Below are 16,881 nucleotides of genomic sequence, written 5' to 3'. Positions count from 1 at the left end.
AGTCCAAGGGAGCTGGTCCAGAGCTGTAAAACTCAAAGGCTTTATTCACATGAAGTAATTGATGGATAATGTTAGTGAATAAAAAAATGCATCATGACTCAAACTATGCTTTTATCAGCTAACAGCTCTCAGTGCCTAAAAACCCAACAAAACTCTTTATAAATTATAATTCCAGCACCATTCACCAAACAGAGCACTGCGGCCACGCCGAGCCTGGACTTCTGAGCTCTCTGGAGGGCCTGAGCGTCATTCATGTTGGCCAGGGTGCATTTTTTCTGAGTGTGTGTTGCAGATGGGGACACAAAAACCCCCGCAATATTAAAGAAAACGTTTCGTCATGTTGTCAGAGCTGTGGCTCTCAGAAAAGCCTTCCTGTCTGGAGTCACAACCATCCCGAGGGACGCTGCTGCGGCCAGCAGACAGGCGGCGCGCAGCCATTTCTTTTGTTCCCACTCTTGGCGCATATTTGGAACTTTCAGCACGTTCAGCTATATCAAAGAGGAGACTGTCACACAGACTTTTATTAATGTCCTTCGGAAGTTCTGGTCCCAGCAGCAGTCCTCTGACTCTCTTATCTCCAAAACCTCAATAGAACAAACACGTATGCACCGACATGATGAGACGCACCGAAGAACCGAGGAGTAACGTGACGGAGGACGGCAGCTGGATGTGAGGGATTAAGAGAGAGCCATGGAAGTGCCGTCCAGCACATGCCTGACATACTGTAATCTGGTCCTCTTTGTGAGCGTTGTCACAACAATGCAAAGCCCCCGGCAGGTATGGATCATGGAGGAGGAAAAGCTTCCAGGTTCGGCATGTGTGGAACTCGAGATCATTAAACTCAAAATCTCTCAAAGAAAAAAAAGAATTTTTACTAAAAAAAAAGTCATCCATTGAACACCACAATGCTCCTTTCTGAATGCTGTGGTGGTTCAGTCCTTGTGCAGCTCAGCAGGACCTTACAGGCATCCGGCATGTTGCTTTGATTAATCCTGGCCTCTGAAATCCTGCACTGGAAAATTCTCCAGGTTATTTCCTGCCACTTTGGCAACCTGGTGCTCCTTGATCCCCAGGAAAATCATTTTTGCCTCCATAACCAGATATATGACAGCCGGCGTCCCTCTGTCTGACTTTTAGAAAAAAAACTCAAAAAGTTCTGATTGGATTTCTAGGAAATGTTCAGGAAATGTTCCGGATGGAGGGAGTTTGACCTTATAAAGTGACCTACTACGTAACCTTGGATGCCTACTGACTGTGTACAATCTCTGATCTGTTCGCAGGCATTTTGAATAAATCATGCCGACATTCACTCTGCTTTTGAAAGAGAGTGTGTGCTTTGACAATTGTTACATAATGACTACCAAAATCTTAATTCTAAGTTTGAGGTGGGTGCATTTTTGCTGGGCCCCACAACTTCAAAAGAGGTTTATGACTGGTTTTAAGGGTGAGGTTAGAATTGGGTTTAGGTCGAGGTTATGGGTTAATTGGAATGGTTATGGTTGGAGTAGGGCACTGAATAAGGTATTATGTCTATAAAAGCCCCCATAAAGATAGAAATGTGAGATGTGTGTCCCTGTTACATCCCTCCAAAGAACTGGAGAGATAAAAGCTCCTGTGTGATCTCTTTATTATTGACATTTTTAATGGGCTTTAAGTGCATCCAGACAAATTGTTCTGGAGTCAGATTAATTAGGCAGCTGACCTCAACCCTGACCCCCGTTTAACTAATGGCTGCAATGGAAAAAAACGCAAGTTAACATTTGTATTTCCACCTTTTTCCATGCAGATGGAAGATGAAGACTTTCTAGTCCCACGAGTCACTTTAATATTTTCAGCATGTTACGAGATTCAGAGGAATAATGTAGAACACAATGCCCCAATAATGAGCCAGAACTCCTCCTAAAATATAATAAAAGACCAGACTAGGGAACTAGCAAGGCTCGCAGTCTTCTGGATGCTTTTTTAAAAACAAGTACAAATGGCTGCCAGTTGCGATTTTATTTATTCAGCACATGCTGCATTCAGATATTCTGGAGCTGCAGGGTTTGTGATTTGAGTTGTATTCAGATCACGCGCGCTCATGTCAGCTGCATGTACAACGTGTGTTATACTAGATGGTAACTTCCCCTTTGGGGATTCTTCTTCTATAGTGAGTCTTAAAAATGTTGTAAAACAAACACTTTTCAAATAACCCATCATCCTCGGCAACATGGCTAAATGTATATAACTGTATTATATTTTTTAATCTCAACTCACCCTTGCATTAAATGGAGGTGTAATCTGGAACCGAGGCTCTCTGGCTGCATTAGAAAGCCCAACAAAACAGTGTTGCTCTTCAATCAATGCGGCTAAACCAGAGAAGTTAAAAGTTCAACCTGTCATGCGCTCGCTTGACTCTCACATTAGACAATGATTAACACATTAGGAGCACAACCCAAGTGTCTGTCGGATCACAGCCTGCGACCATCCACACCAGCAGGGATCCAGAAGCGGAGGAATTCACGGCGTGCTTTAGGTAAAATAAAAAAAATGAAAAAATACCAAAACAACTGGATTTCTATTGAGTTCCCGTCCCTCCTCACTTGAAGGGGGCTTTGAAAGAGTGGCCTGCTGAATTCCAAACGCTCCCTTTCGTGCAAGCAAACGCAGCAGCTTTCATCTCCCACCAGCCCAGCCCGGCCCGACATGGCTCTCGTTAGGCCGCCGTTAAATATTTCATACGACCCAAAACTACAGAGAGGCAACGCGGCAGGAGATGACGCACTTTAGCAAAGTCCGTCGGCTGTGTTGGGGTCGGGGGGGGGACTGGGTGGCCAGTTGGCCTCGGCGTTTAAATGTGACAGGGTAGTCTCTTCTTTATTTGAAATAAGATTATATAATGAGATTATATCATCTTTAAACAATAAAGTGAGCCCACGTGCTGATGTTAACACTTGCATCATTAATATATTCACTTTGGATCAGGCTCATCAAGCGCAAAAATCTATTTTAATTGATACAACCTTCATGATGGTTTTTTTTTTTTAAATACATGCAGCTCATTTACATCCAACACAAATGAGGCTGGATTATCAAAGTGCATGCACACACACACACACACACACCCAACCTTTAAAAAAAAGTTTTCCACCAACTCCATCTTTAAAGTCAGATTTGTGTCCCTCTGCTCTTGTTTTTCAGGGAGCCGTCGGAATCGCTCTGGCCTGAAGGCAGCCTTTGTTAGCAGGACGTCGTGAGATCGCGGCGTCCAGCCTCTAATGCAATCAGTTTCAGTGAATTACAACTGCTCCTAATGGCATTAGGATCTGGTGATACTCATTCAGTCCACTTAAGCGCCTGCATGTCACCCACTTTGGAAGGACAGAGCCGGGAGACGGACGGCTGTCCGGACAGCATCGTTCTCTGGTGAAGTGGGAGAATTACAGTCAGACGGCTGCTCTGATCTTCAAAGAGGATCTCTTTTATCGTCCTGCCTCCATCTTGAACTGAAATAATCTGTCCACGGGGATTTTAAGAGTTAATATGACGACGACCCCCGCACCACCACCACCACCTAAGCAGCACCAGATCGCCGCAAACTTAGACCCAGAATGGTCTGGGGTTTGAATCCCCTTGGGGTTGAAGTGCACAAACCACGAGAGGACGTGCTCCTTTCATCTAAATTCCATTGATGTGAAAAGATAAAGAAATATGCTTAACGTTTATGGTTCTGATCTCAAGGTTATTATAACGACATTATCTATACATTCAGATAAGGACGCCATTGTTGTCTGTGCAGGCATGTGCTCACACATAAAGGGCGCTTGTGTCAGCCTGATCCGTTAGCACCCTGTTAACATCATTAGCCGTTCAAAGAGGCGCCTCCGTCTTTCCTTTCTTCATTTGAAACGTCGATCTTGAATACCGAGTCCTAACGATATAAAGTTGGCTGTGTTCAGACAGGGATAAGGGTATTAATTATTCATCTACCCTACACATCTCACATTAAAGTGATTTGTTTAAGCCCAGACAAAAGAAATCAGTGTATTAAAATGCCACGGCAACAACTTTCCCGTGTAACGTTTACCAAAGTTTAAAGCAGAAGTCAAAAAGTCTCTTTCTTGCCCCCAGAACAGGATTTTATAAAAGAGGATTTAAGGAGTCCTCTATGGTTCTTACTGGAACTGCTAAAACTACCCCAGAGAAGCCTTTCTGGCAGCATTTCCTCCCAGGTGAGGGTCCCTGACGAAAGCTGTAAACGCTGCTGGTGCAGATTGTGTTTTATATTCGATTAACAAGACCCCCCCCGCCCCCAGTCACCCAGATTTGCAGCCTTGTCCAGTGATTAAATTCACCTGTGTCTTCTCCTCAGTCCACAGTTTCAGGTCCAGGTTTGGCCTCTGGTGTGAGCACAGCTGCAGCACACAGCCAGACTGCCGTTTGATTGTTTGTCTTCAATGTTGTGATCATTACTGTTGGGGAGAGAAGCACTTTTATGGCTGTTGTTTGGGCCTTATCGAGCCAGAGGCAATAAAGCTGAATTTTGAAACGGTTTGTCTTTGTCAAACTACGGACGAAAAATGTACATTTACGGCTGCAGGGTCGAGGTCAGGCTAGTGTTCGATGTTGCTGTTGGCTGAGGGGACGCCGTGCACGATGAAGCCCTTCACAGATTTTGCACAGAAACATTTTGGCCCATTTCCCCACTAATGACAACAGATAGGATCCAGATGAGGAGCGGACGGTGTTCCACAGCACCCAGAGACGAGTGGAGCGGAACTCCTGATAACTGACGTATATCATCAGGTGTGTCAGATTACCGTTTCAGTGCTGAAAGAAAAGTGTTTGAGCGACCAATAAAACAGCGTCTTCGCTCAGATCGGCATCAGCAGCGCATCACTCACACGGATGCCGACAGCTTAAATATCCTCCCGTCATCCAGAAAGATTGGTTGTTCCAGGAGTGGCGATATTAGAGCGGCTGAAATCGCTGATAAAAACCCAGCTTTCACTTCACATCTTTGACATTCTTCAGATCAGATTTCTTCTCGATTCGTGACGGTTGCCGTGGGGGATTTGCTCGGCCCTTCCACGACACAGTTGGCGACGCAAAAGGATGAAAAGTCAAACCGATTCATCCTTCACAGCCTTTTCCCACGTTGCTGCAACCGTCACGGAATCTGAAGCGGGAGGCAACACGGGGATCTGTGTCCTGTAGAAGTCAGACTGGTGGGTGAACTGAATCACCTGGGACCTGTTTCAGTGACTGACAGCAGCGACAGGTCTGCGGAAACCGTTCGGCATCTTAAATGGGCACAAAATAGAAGTTTGGTGTGAAACAGCACGGCATGCGTCTGCTTCAAGAGCAAATTCGGATGGCAAATGTCCTGCAGGTTCAACTCCCAGCAACTCGACTTGTCACCCAAGAGTGTGAAGCTGCAGGTTTTTTGGCGAACCACATCTTTAACTGAAGTTTAGTGCAGCGTCTTCAGGCCGTTTCAGAGTCTTCCGTTGTGGTTCCACCGACACATTTATATCCTCTCTGGTTTCTGTTATGTTTCTTGTAACAAAAAAAGGGAACTCAGTGCAGGTCATACCTCCATCAACTCTGTCCACAAACTATTAAAACACATTTACCTTGAATCTGAGCACCCTTTCAAATTAATAACAGCTGTTTGGATGATCATTTTTATGGCACTTATTTCCCTTCTAAGGCGTCGCTGACACATCCTGATCATGAGGCCGTGCCAGAAGATTGGACATACGAAGCACATCTTTCCTCTCCATCTCCAGTTGTCGAAACATAAATGGGAGTTTTCTTCCACAAAAAAGGTGCAGCAAGAATACTAGAGGCAGAGAGGAGTGCTGCACCAGCAACCAAAATGTGATCTGTGATCTGAGGGAACTGTCAGAAACTGTGCTTTAGTTTAGGTTTCAAGCTTAGGGACATTTCCACTGCTTTGATTTTATTGAGAGCTGCCCAAAGCTTGTTTTTTTATTGATAAAAAGTCTTATGAGACTCATTTTCTACTAAAAACTCAGTGTCTCACTCCCCCCCGACCCCTGCACCCTCCTCTCTTGGTCCCAGCTTTTGTTCCAGTCCTGCCTTCAGTCTCTTTGGTCACTGGAGCTTTCCTGCGTTTGGAGGATGTTCTCCAGCCGTTTGGCCCTGATGGGAGGCAGCTGGTCGTACACATCGAAGCCAAACTCCGAGTGCCGCTGTGGCAGACGGAAGAGCAGCAGGTGGGTTTTCAACACCTGGGGGGGAACAGAAGGGGGTGAAAAAAGGTACAAAAGTGGAGGGAATACTTTTAAGGCCCGTTACTCTCACCCGATAACTAAAACTCCAGGATTACTGGTTAGTTATAGATTCTTTTATATCTGGCTGGAAAAAAAGATCCACGTTGACCGAGGTCACAGATCATAACAAGGCTCTGGGGTTTGTTGAGTGCCATCAGCAGCAGGGAGATTTAAAGAGCAGTCGTCAGATAAAATCAACAACCTCCAGAAAGCTTTACGATCTGTGGTAACACGATGAGTTGATCCGCCATAATTCTCTCAGCTCTGTTCTTCCTTTGTTTACAAGTGGTGGGAAAACAGAATGATCTCTGTCAAGCTTGGTCCTTTCAAGTGGCACAAAGACTAGAGGAGACCTGCTGCCTCAGTCTCAGCCTGCTCGTTAGCGTGCAGGACTGGGAGCAGGCCGGCAACCTGGGACAGCAGCCGCAGGGCTGCTCCCGCGTCGCAGACTTACAGTCACGCTGCGGACAGTTGCTGCGCTCGTCCTGCTGAAGAAAGGCGTAAAGACAAGCTGGCTTTAGCGCCATGGATGCCATAAAGCATCCCGACGGCTCAGTGTGAGCAGGGCCTGTATCTGGGGTAGATCCTGGAATGGTTTATAAAATGTTTCCACACGTAATCCGGATGCTTTGTGGTGGGAACGTACTTGATGAGTTTGACAATTTTCCCACAGTTCACCCCCACTTTCATCTGGCGAGATGAAAAATTTGCGCAACACATTTTCCTCCCGATGGCCACAAACAAGGAAGCCAACTGCGGTGACATGCTGCTCGGCATTCAATGTGGGGGGGCTGCTGTGTTTTGTGAAATAATCTAGGCAAGATTCATGGGAAAAGTTTAGAGAAGAGCAGGGAATAACAGAGCACAGGTGACGGATGGCTGGATGATGGTTACCAGCTTTTCTTTCATCAAATGCTGCCTGTGTGCATCTGTTATCAGTCAGAATCTGTAGAAATAATGCTGATGCATGGCTGTTTCCTACTAACATAAATATTGAAAGACAAAAACTATGAGGAAAGAAGAGAGTGAAGAAAATGTGAGGTACCTCATCAGTCAGGTAGTAGATTTTCCTCAGCATACTCTGTCGAGCCGTTTCAACTTCCTGGGAAAAAAATGAGGTAATTTAAAGTACATTTCTTTATGTGACTGATTGTTAAATAACACAAAAGGACTGATTACTTGTGTTTAAGTATATATATAAATGAAAATGTGTATTTTTTAATACTAACTGCTCTAAAGTCCTTTCATAGGAAAGGTCCACAAACCCGATCTCAGCCTATAAAGGGGAGTGAGACTGAAAATCTGTTTAGCATGGATAATCACTAACATGAGAATTGGTTTTATAGACTTTATTTACATCCAATGAGTTCATTACTTGGCACAAAATTGCATTCGTGTGAACCATAAAAACACACAGAAAACTTCTGACAACTGTCTCCAAATATCTGTCTACACCTTCTGGTTTCACTAAATTGTTTCGTGTACTTGCCTGAAATCGTGGCTAATAAAAAAACCCACAAAGCACCGACTTGATATGAAAAAGTTTTTTCTTAAGCCTTCAGGAAATTACTAACAGACTCCTCAAAGTGACAGCCACATGTCCATTTACTTTTAGACTACAAACTGCAATGTGATGTACCTGGGCTGCAGCATCCTGAGAGAATATGAAGGCGTTGACGTGAGACAAGGCGACCACATACAGCACCGGACACCGGCGAGGTGCCAGCGTCCCCGTTACTAAAGAACGAAAGTAGAGGCGGAGTAAAGGGAGGGAGTCCTCAGCAGGAGAGGTGAACCGTTCGATTGGGATGGAGAGCTTAATGTGGAGACACAAATAAATGTCTTCTTATATGAGTATTTATCTGACGAACACGGAGGCAGAAAATCATCATTGTTACCTGTTCAATCGTGACCCCCAGTGACCTCAGCATCCCCACGTGCTCTCCGAACACAGCCAGCTTCATGGTGGCGCTGTAACGCCTCTGCAGCGGCAGAAGGAGCCAGCAGCCAAACAGCCGGTCTCCGAAAGACACGGCTTCGTACTGGGTCAGGAGCGCGAGGTACAAGTCCTGAAACGAGGCCAGGCCTGGAGGAGGAACATTAAGGTCCAAAGAGTCTAGCCTGGACTGCCTGGAAAAGGAATATGATTAAAATGGATTTTAATTTCTCTGTCTGAACTGGTAGAAGAAGGAGGGCAAACATTTTTTTTAGACCTGGTGAGAAGTCGGAACAAGCCCCAGGTCAGTTTCTGGACAGGCCTCTCAAGAAACAAGTCACTGGAACACAGGAACACACAGGACAGGCGGGCGAGCTTGGCGACAGGCGGGACCACCTGAAAGATGACAAGTATTCGAATATATCACAATTTTTCTTAAACAAACGGACTCTACTTGTTTCCGTACCTTTAGTGCCTCCTCTCTCCAGACCTCCAGCACCAGCAGCCACTGCAGACAGTGGGTCACAGACTGCAGTGCGCCCTGCGGAAGCACCTCCACTTCCAACCCTCCACTGCCAGACACGCCCGTCTGCTCGTAGAGGCTCACCAGTGGGAGGAAAGGCCAATCAGATGGCAGGATGGGGCCGGTGAGCTCAGGGAGGAGGTGGGATTTGACCCATGGGCTGCGGCCCAGCAGAGCGTCCCGGGACGTCAGCACGGATGGCTCCAAATGAGCCAGGTGAGTGAGGAAGCATCCTCGTATGGACGGAAGCTGGACGCACGCGTCACGCAACAGAGCTCCCACTGTCTGGAGAGAAGGAGACGTGTGCTCTGTCTGCTCCTGAAGTTTGAGTTCCCCCAGCTCTACAGCCTCAGGCCCACCACTGTGTCCCTCCCTGTGGGGGGAGGACAGATGGAAAGAGTAAATTAGTACCAACTCAATGGCACTGGCCTCTTCCATCAAACTCAATAAAATTAAATCTTTAAAAAATTATTTTTAAAATGAGTTTTCTTTGCTTCTGTCCAAATTGACATTAAACTGAACTCACGATATAAAATCCTTGCTGAAGACGATGGTGGAAAACAGCTCATGTGCCATGGATTCACTGCCAGGCAATAACCACGGTAACAAAACCAGCGCCACCTGGTGATACAATGAGGCGTGCTTGGCTATTTGTGGTTCGACTGGAACCTGAGAAGGGACAAAAAAATGAAAGCCCTGAATTCCCACAAAGCTCTCGTGCATTCTTTTAGTAAACTAAACATCAGCACAGGATGTGGCTGAAAAAAATGTCAAAAGAGAGGGCCTACTAATCTGTGCGCCAGCCGAAGCAGCAGGTAGAGAAGATAGTGCTCGTGACGGAGGAGCCAGGCTCGGCCGAGAACCAGGGTCGGCGTGGCCTGACTGCAACTGCGCAGGTAACCGGTCACGGGTTCTGACAGCAGGAGATCGGCGAACTGGGAACAGACAAGAGGCAAAGAAGATAAATACAGGCAGGTGGTAAAACCGCAAGTCACCAGGAGGTGGCAGCAAAATACACATTAATGTGTGTGAAATTGAGAAACACGACGGGTGACGTGTGCGACAGAGCATGAAAACCTGCCTTGCAGCATAGTCCTTTATGGATGTCCATGATTGTATCTAGTAGAAAGCCAAGTCCTGTGAGGAGCGGAAAGGGAGAGCTGGAAGCAACCAGCCCTGGATGATCCCTCCATCCATGACAGGCCAAACCAGGCAGGCTGGGGATGGTTTCATGGCTCACATGGGATGACTGGGCGTTACACACAACTGACGATGATCTTGCAAAAATAAATAAAAAAAATCAATAGGTGTGTTGACATTATACAATCCACAAAACTCATTATGGTGTGTTTCAGACTTACTTTAGGTTCTTGATCAGAGCTTGAACAGCATGATGGGAGATCAGAGGACGGAGAACGTCAGATGTCAGCAGTTCTAGTTCCTGCAGTGTCTCTACTGGCTTAAAACAGCTCTGTGGACCATAATAATTTTGGAAAAACCTTCACTTATCAAGATCTTTCTTATTTCACAGTACACAACAGAAGCTGGTACCTGTTTGGACAGCTGTTGGTAGTAAGCATGTAAGTAGGCCAGGTAGGTCGGGATGACCGCCAGGCTGCTTTCTTTCTGAAGCGGATTATCAAGATTCTTCACAAAACCTTTCAAATGCCCCAACAGTGATGGCTGCAACCCAGTGATGTGACCCCAGGACACGGGTGGGGGTGGGGGGCACTCGTGACCCTGTGAGCTGAGAGAGAAAATACAAATAAAAGGAGGAAATTGTGGGGGGATTTTTTCCATTTCATGAGCTACCACCCCGAGCCCTACCTGACCATGCTGGTCTGCAGCTCCTGGTGGCAGCCGGCAGTGTTTGTGACCTGGGTGAGCAGAGAAAGGAGAGCCTGAACCCGCTGGATCTGCAGGGGCAGCAGAGGGTTTGAGGAGTCCAGGACCCTGTGAACTGACTGCAAGGACTTGGCTAAGCTGGGATACAGTTCTCTAGGAGAGGATAATGACAAGATGGAGATAAAAGTCAGGAACAAAGCAGCATATTTTAGATCTGGACAATGTCAAGTGACTCACAAGACTCAGCGCAAGCTTTGCTACTGTGATGAAAATATTTTACGATTTTTTAAAACAAGATAATTTGCAGTTTGTTTAGGAATCTTCTGCATCTGGCGACCAGCTTGTACTGTATACGTATACTGACATGAATAATTTGCAGGCCTGCCCATATCCAGCTGCTACAGCCCACAGCCTGTAGGCCTCAGCAGTGATCCTGACTGCCTCCGACTCCTCCAGGAGCAGCTCGCTGGGCTCGATGCTCAACACATGAGACAGACGCTCAGTCACTCCAAAAGAGTTTAACTAGGGAGGGAAGACAGAAGGCAGACAAATAATTGAACCATGACTACAACCTTTCCAAAATAAATAGTCTGAATCCACTGACTGGGAGTCCTCGAAGTACTTCTGAACTCACCAGTCTGGCACAGGCGTGTCTGCCAGAGGTCGCCACCACTCTCAACAGCTTCATGGCGCTGGCCAGAGGGAATCCATAGGCAGACTGGCGGGGAGTCAGAGATGGTGCAGTCCAGGAAGTCGGAAAGAACTCTGACAACAACGTCTCCATTAAACGAGGACAATCTAGAACCTAAAGTAATAACGATATAAAGCCAGTAAAAGTAAATAAAGCCAGTAAAGTGCATACGAAATCTGGGGGGGAAAAAATCTCAAGGTTCAATATTTCAAAGGATTCAACAAATGTTTAAAAAGAAAAGGAAAGTAATACAGCAGTTAAATATCTGAGGTTCTAATCTTGTTCAAGATCTTCCGATGGCCGCCTGTCACTAATCTTTGCCTGTCTTTGTATTTCAGCCACACTTCTGGTGAGCTTTTTAGATGAAGAAATGATTAGTGGCTTATGTTTACTGGGCCACAATATCAGTAATTCCATCCAGAAGATCAGGGAACCATCTGTCCTGGCCTTAGGTTGGGATTTTTGTCTGTATCCTGTTGTGGTCACATTTGCAGACAAGTTGCAGTGAGTGAATCTGCTGGGTTGCACAGATTTATTGGAGTGAATTTGTGTAAATGTTACAACTGTGACATCTCAAATCTCCGCTAGTAATCTCATATAAGTCCTAACAAATACGTAACTACCTGAGTGGCAGATGAGGAGGAGTGCCTCGCAATACGAGTCAGGATCTCCAGAACGTCCTGGACAACTCGAGGAGAAGGCCGGACCACCTCCAGGATGTAACGTAGCCTGGGGAGCAGTTTCATCTTCAGCAAGCCCTGAAACATGGACAGAATTCATTCGACCTTCATCTGTAGAGCATCCTCACGGGGGGGGGGGGTGAAACACAATAGATCTCAGGGGAACTTTTCTGTCTTTGCCTTCACAACATCCTGCCTGGCCACATCATAATCGCTCTTCCTCGCTTCCCTCTCCTTTGCGCTCTCCCTTAAATTTTCCGGCACCCCCTCATCCTCCTCATCTTCATCATCCTGAGCAGAGGGTAGCAGAGGGAAGGACGCCAGACCCCGAAACCAGGAGAAGGTGCCGTCCAAACACTCCTGAAGGGACACATTTGGCACAAACGCAAGATATTTCTTTCAGGAAAACCAAAAGCATTGTAATTATAAAGATTTAAAAAAACCATAAAGTCAGGTGGGAGTGGCCTTACTTCATCCTCCGCACACACAAGAAAGGCCCTGAGAGCATGCACCGCTGCGGACATCACCCCCTCCACACTGTCGTCAAGGGCAAAGCGCAGCAGGAAGAGCAGGCCTGCGTCCAGCAGCACGGACAGAACGCTGCCTTTCAGAACAGAGGTGTAACCCTCTGCACGTGCCTACAGGGTGATGAAGATGAGTGACCTGGAACATACGGCACGGTGACCTGGCAGGTGTTTGGGTGTACCTTTGACAGGATGTTGGCCAGAGTGCTGAGGGCCAACATCCTCTGCTGGTTGAACTGACTGCGAGACAGCATGAAGAGTTCCTGCAGGGAATAACCTGCACGCTGCAGCAACAGCAACAAAAATCAGGAATTACAAATAAGGCTGCAGGAACTAAGCTCTGCACATCAGCCGCTTGTTTGCAGCTTACAGTAATTAAAGTGCTAAACATCTCTTCTGACCTCAGGCTCCTCTCCGTGATGGTGCAGGCCTAAGTGGGTGGGCACATCCTCATTAGGGGGTATCAGAGTTCCTGCGAAATTAAACCGAGCTTGCATTGCCTACAAGGACACCACAGTTTGCTTTAGCTAATCTTCTGACCTGACTGGCCACAAACCCAGAGAGAATGATTAAAACCTTGTTTTTTTGTTCGCTACCTTCTTGGTTCCCTTTTTTCTGGGTGCTGGTAAATCTCTCATCCACTCCAGCTTCTCTGGCTCCACCTTATCCATGTGTACCCAGTCCTTCTGAGGCCTCACCGGCAGAACCTCCTCTGCATTCGCACGCACACAAACACACACACAGAGGATCAAAAACAAGACCACAGTGACTAGGTGCCTTGTGTGCCTAGGGAGGGTTAGGGAGAGGATTTTCTTCTTCATATAAAAGCAGAAGCATCACCTGAACAAACGCTGACATTATTGTTTCAGTAATATTTGCTGCACACTGAAAAATCTGGTGCGTGTCACTGTACTGCGGTGTAACTGGGAGGACTATAAATCATATTTAGCCAGCAGGAAAGATGTGAAAGCTGCAAAGTAAGAAGCGGATCTCCAGACGCATTAATTATAACAGTAGAAGTGAGCTGCACTGAAACCAACCATGTCGCATGAATTCAGACAATGCTGGCCACTAATCAGAAACGGTGACCCAACCATTCTAAACTGGTGTCTTCCAAAACGTCTGAGAAAAACTCAACAGCATAGTGTAGATCAGAACTTTATCTTCTTAAATACAGTTTAAAAGGCTCTTTAAAAAGTCTATTAATTCTCCAATCAACAAGTTGTTTCATTTTCTATTGAAAAATGTGTCCTAATGACAGCAAAGTCTGTCTTCATATGATCCATTAGCAACGACGTAACCAGGTCAGGGAGTTTTCTTTGACTCCTCTCCAGAGTTTTAATTGCACGGAGTGGCTTCTGCTGGCCCGCTCGGGCCTCTCTGCTAATCACACAAAGTGAAGTCAGCATAACGCCTGGATTCCAGCCATGCACCAGAAGCATTCTGCACGGGTTACACAATTAGAGAATGGATCTTTGGGAGAGCGGGGACATGAGCGGGATCAGAAAGCATTGAGATAAAGGCCGGAGTGAAGGGAGGAAAAAAAGCTGACGGGCAGCCAGAGGCGTTGGTTGTATTAGTCGCGCACATTTATTTTGACAGTTTGGGCAGCAGGGATACATTTAAAAAATGAATCACTCGGCCAAACGCCCGGAAGAACTGGCAAGGAATAAAAGAATCCGTCATACCCATCACAGCAGGTGGCCGTGGCACCCCTTCTTCTTCCCCCTCCCCTTCCATCGTCACTTCTTGAGGCTCCGGAGCAGCACTGAGGGAGTCTGACTGTTTGCTCACGTTTTCGAGAGGAATGTTTTCCCGGCTGCTTCCGCCCCGGGGCAGTTTAGAGGGGGAGGTAGAGGATGGGACACTCTGAGCCTTTTGAGATCTAATAAACTTCACCAGCCTTGGATCTAGGAAGCAGAAATAATCATGTTACATAAGCACTGGTATCAACATATAAGGTTTCATCGCCCTTTACTGGTGGAAAAACACAACATAGATCTTATCTTCATTTTAACACAAAGATAAAATAATGAAAAATACCACCGGTGTGATGATTGAGTTTCAAGTGGTCAATAAAACCATCAATTGACTGAAAATTCCGTGCAACTAAATAAATAATTGATTATATACATGATACAAAGGTATTTGAAACAAAAACTACCAAGCTGAGACAGTAGCTTCTTCTGCTCATCTAGAATCTCAGACTGGGACATTCCCTGGAGCTTGGCCTGGTTCTCTCTGTGGATCCTCTGGGTCTCTCCTGTACTATCAGGGTCCACAAGCCCCTGTCCAGACACCAACCTTGGTCCTGAGGCAGCAATTGGAGAGTAAAATAAGAGCTGTACTGATAAAATAGAGGGAAAGTTTGACAAAAACAGAAGAAACATTCAAACATGCCAACTCACGCTCATCCGCAGCACGACACTGATCTGTTTCCATGCTGCTGTCGCACATCTGGACAGTTTCAGGAGTGCACACAGACGCTGCTCCCTCCTTAAGTCTCTGAGCTGCAATCTGACGTGCAAAGATACTCTTCTTCCCTCTGGACAAAGAATGTGGCCCCTGTTTGGAACGATACAGGCATTTTAAATGATCAAACTCTCCCTGATATTTTAAGCTTACTAAATTATTTCTGGAAGATTGAAATGACTGAATTACCTGACAGTCAGTTTCAGAACGGTGCAGTACTTTAGGGAAGGGCATTCCGGTCAGTGCTGGTAGAGATATCGGTGTACAACTGGTGTCTCTTTCCTTGGTACGAGTAGTGTTGCACATCCATTAATGTAACAACAAAAAACAAAGAAATATTAATGGCAGTCATGTCAACATGACATCACTACGCTCAGCACTTACAACGATCTTAGACAGAACTGCGCTGACGTGACTGTCATGTCTGTCCAGCCTCTCCTCCACATCCTCATCCTCAAAGGTGACGCGGTTGGCTTTAAAACGAGACTTCTTCGGGGGGGCTGGTGTTAAAGACGGCAGTTGGTCGGGAAGATCTACAGGCAGTGTGAAAGGTGAATCTCGGAGCTACAATGTTAATCCTTTTTTCCAAATGCAAACAGAACTCTTTACCCTCAATGGTGACAACATCCCTGTCTTGTGCATCATCCTTCCCCTTTACTCCACCTTCCTCCCCTCTCCTCTTGTCGGGTCTCCGGACCACTGTGGCTGCAGCCGGGGCACCAGAGGTCAGAAACTGCTGCTGCTCTCTTAGGAGGTCTTCCTCAGAGTCTGCTGGCTGGGGGCGCCGCAACATCCTTCCTAAAGACACAATATGATAGCCTGAGTACTCCCGGTGGGAATAACTTTATCATATATTTCACAATGCAGTTGCGTGTCTACACACTTGAAATCAAACTACTAATGTGTGCACCAACGCCTAATTAGAATTAAAATACGTAACAAACATTTTTGTGGTCAGATTATTTAGAAAAATGGTTATGATGGCCTCTCAACTAACTACATAGGAATCCAACCTACTGACACGTTTTTCAACCGCTTAAAGTATTTTATCTGGGTTGATCGTGAAAACCGTCGTGGTTTAACAATACTGTAGGGGATTCTATGGGGAAATTTAGAAAAACAGAAGTATATATGACTAATAGAAACACAGCTAACGTTAGCTAAAGCTTTACATACTGCTTTTCTCTTTTCACGTGTGATGTTGTTGAAGTTTCGCTACATCCGCTCCGACTCTGAAATAAACGTTCGTCTCAAATGTCCAACTGTGCAAATAAATTATAGTTGTTCCAAGCGATAAAAGCGTTGCTTATTACAACGCATTTTATAATCTTTAATCGTACATTGGAAATGTTTAGCTAACCTTCCGGTAATTCCGCAAAACACTCGTGGGTGCACACGGAAGACTTTTAATGTGACGCAAAGTTTGGCCTTCAAAATAAAAGCTGTAACAAAATGTTGCACATGGGACGAATTGAATGGGGCGTTTCTTTTAAAAAAATAATCTTTATTGAAAATCGAATATTACATGGTGGTTTAGGAGGGTTCCAGGCCTAATCTTGTTTTTTTTAATCATTATTATTGCGTGAATGACGTCGTACCTTAAATTACACCTCGCAGTTATACTTCCTGTCCTCTTCAGGACTGTGGACAGCGCCCTCGCGTCTGGAAACACCCCGGCACGCTTTTGACACCAACCCGGCGGCTTCTATTAACTGATCGCCTACAATAGTTGACTGCATCATGGTTAATCTCTGCTGCCTTTGCTGCGGTGACATCCCTCAACCCCGCCCCCCTCCGTCTGGTCAATTAGGACCACCGCGGGACAGCCGCCCTGTGCAGCAGCAGCAGCAGCAGCAGCAGCAGCCGACCCGCTCCGGGCGTGACGCCATCGGGCCGAACCGACAGCTAAAATCAAGAGCGAGTGGAGAGAGG

The 16,881-nt window shown here is 46.1% G+C and overlaps 1 protein-coding gene across 4 annotated transcripts; it reads right to left on the bottom strand.

Moving 5' to 3' along the window:
• Positions 1–5,899: 5,899 nt before the first annotated feature.
• Positions 5,900–16,685, bottom strand: rpap1 (RNA polymerase II associated protein 1). 4 transcript variants are annotated; one of them, XM_029832743.1, is made up of 27 exons: positions 16,548–16,685; positions 15,559–15,747; positions 15,334–15,482; positions 15,139–15,231; positions 14,886–15,042; positions 14,642–14,788; positions 14,166–14,387; positions 13,074–13,189; positions 12,879–12,977; positions 12,660–12,761; positions 12,424–12,591; positions 12,134–12,313; positions 11,897–12,031; positions 11,217–11,387; positions 10,947–11,104; positions 10,565–10,735; positions 10,289–10,484; positions 10,099–10,208; positions 9,819–10,014; positions 9,526–9,672; positions 9,264–9,406; positions 8,681–9,110; positions 8,492–8,610; positions 8,177–8,408; positions 7,918–8,094; positions 7,324–7,380; positions 5,900–6,236 (listed from the first exon to the last, which is right to left on the bottom strand). In XM_029832743.1, the coding sequence occupies exons 2-27, from the start codon at positions 15,740–15,742 to the stop codon at positions 6,087–6,089; spliced, it is 4,209 nt and encodes a 1,402-aa protein (XP_029688603.1). In that variant the 5' UTR covers positions 15,743–15,747; positions 16,548–16,685; the 3' UTR covers positions 5,900–6,086. The 4 variants fall into 4 exon arrangements, 3 of the variants coding, with proteins under 3 accessions (XP_029688603.1, XP_011616051.2, XP_011616044.2); XM_011617749.2 differs by lacking the exon at positions 16,548–16,685 and adding an exon at positions 16,310–16,351; XM_011617742.2 differs by lacking the exon at positions 16,548–16,685 and adding an exon at positions 16,126–16,342.
• Positions 16,686–16,881: the final 196 nt, after the last annotated feature.

Source organism: Takifugu rubripes, chromosome 2, assembly GCF_901000725.2.
Source record: "Takifugu rubripes chromosome 2, fTakRub1.2, whole genome shotgun sequence".
Lineage (NCBI taxonomy): Eukaryota > Metazoa > Chordata > Actinopteri > Tetraodontiformes > Tetraodontidae > Takifugu > Takifugu rubripes.
Note: the sequence above shows the minus strand (reverse complement) of the source record. Positions and strands in the feature narration are given on the sequence as shown.

Excerpts from the sequence above, each read along its gene's own strand:
- rpap1 (XM_029832743.1), bottom strand. The coding sequence starts at position 15,742 with ATGTTGCGGCGCCCCCAGCCAGCAGACTCTGAGGAAGACCTCCTAAGA. Across the intron at positions 10,209-10,288 it reads ACCAACAGCTGTCCAAACAG|AGCTGTTTTAAGCCAGTAGA; the intron begins GTACCAGCTTCT and ends TATGGTCCACAG. Across the intron at positions 8,611-8,680 it reads GGAGAGAGGAGGCACTAAAG|GTGGTCCCGCCTGTCGCCAA; the intron begins GTACGGAAACAA and ends GTCATCTTTCAG.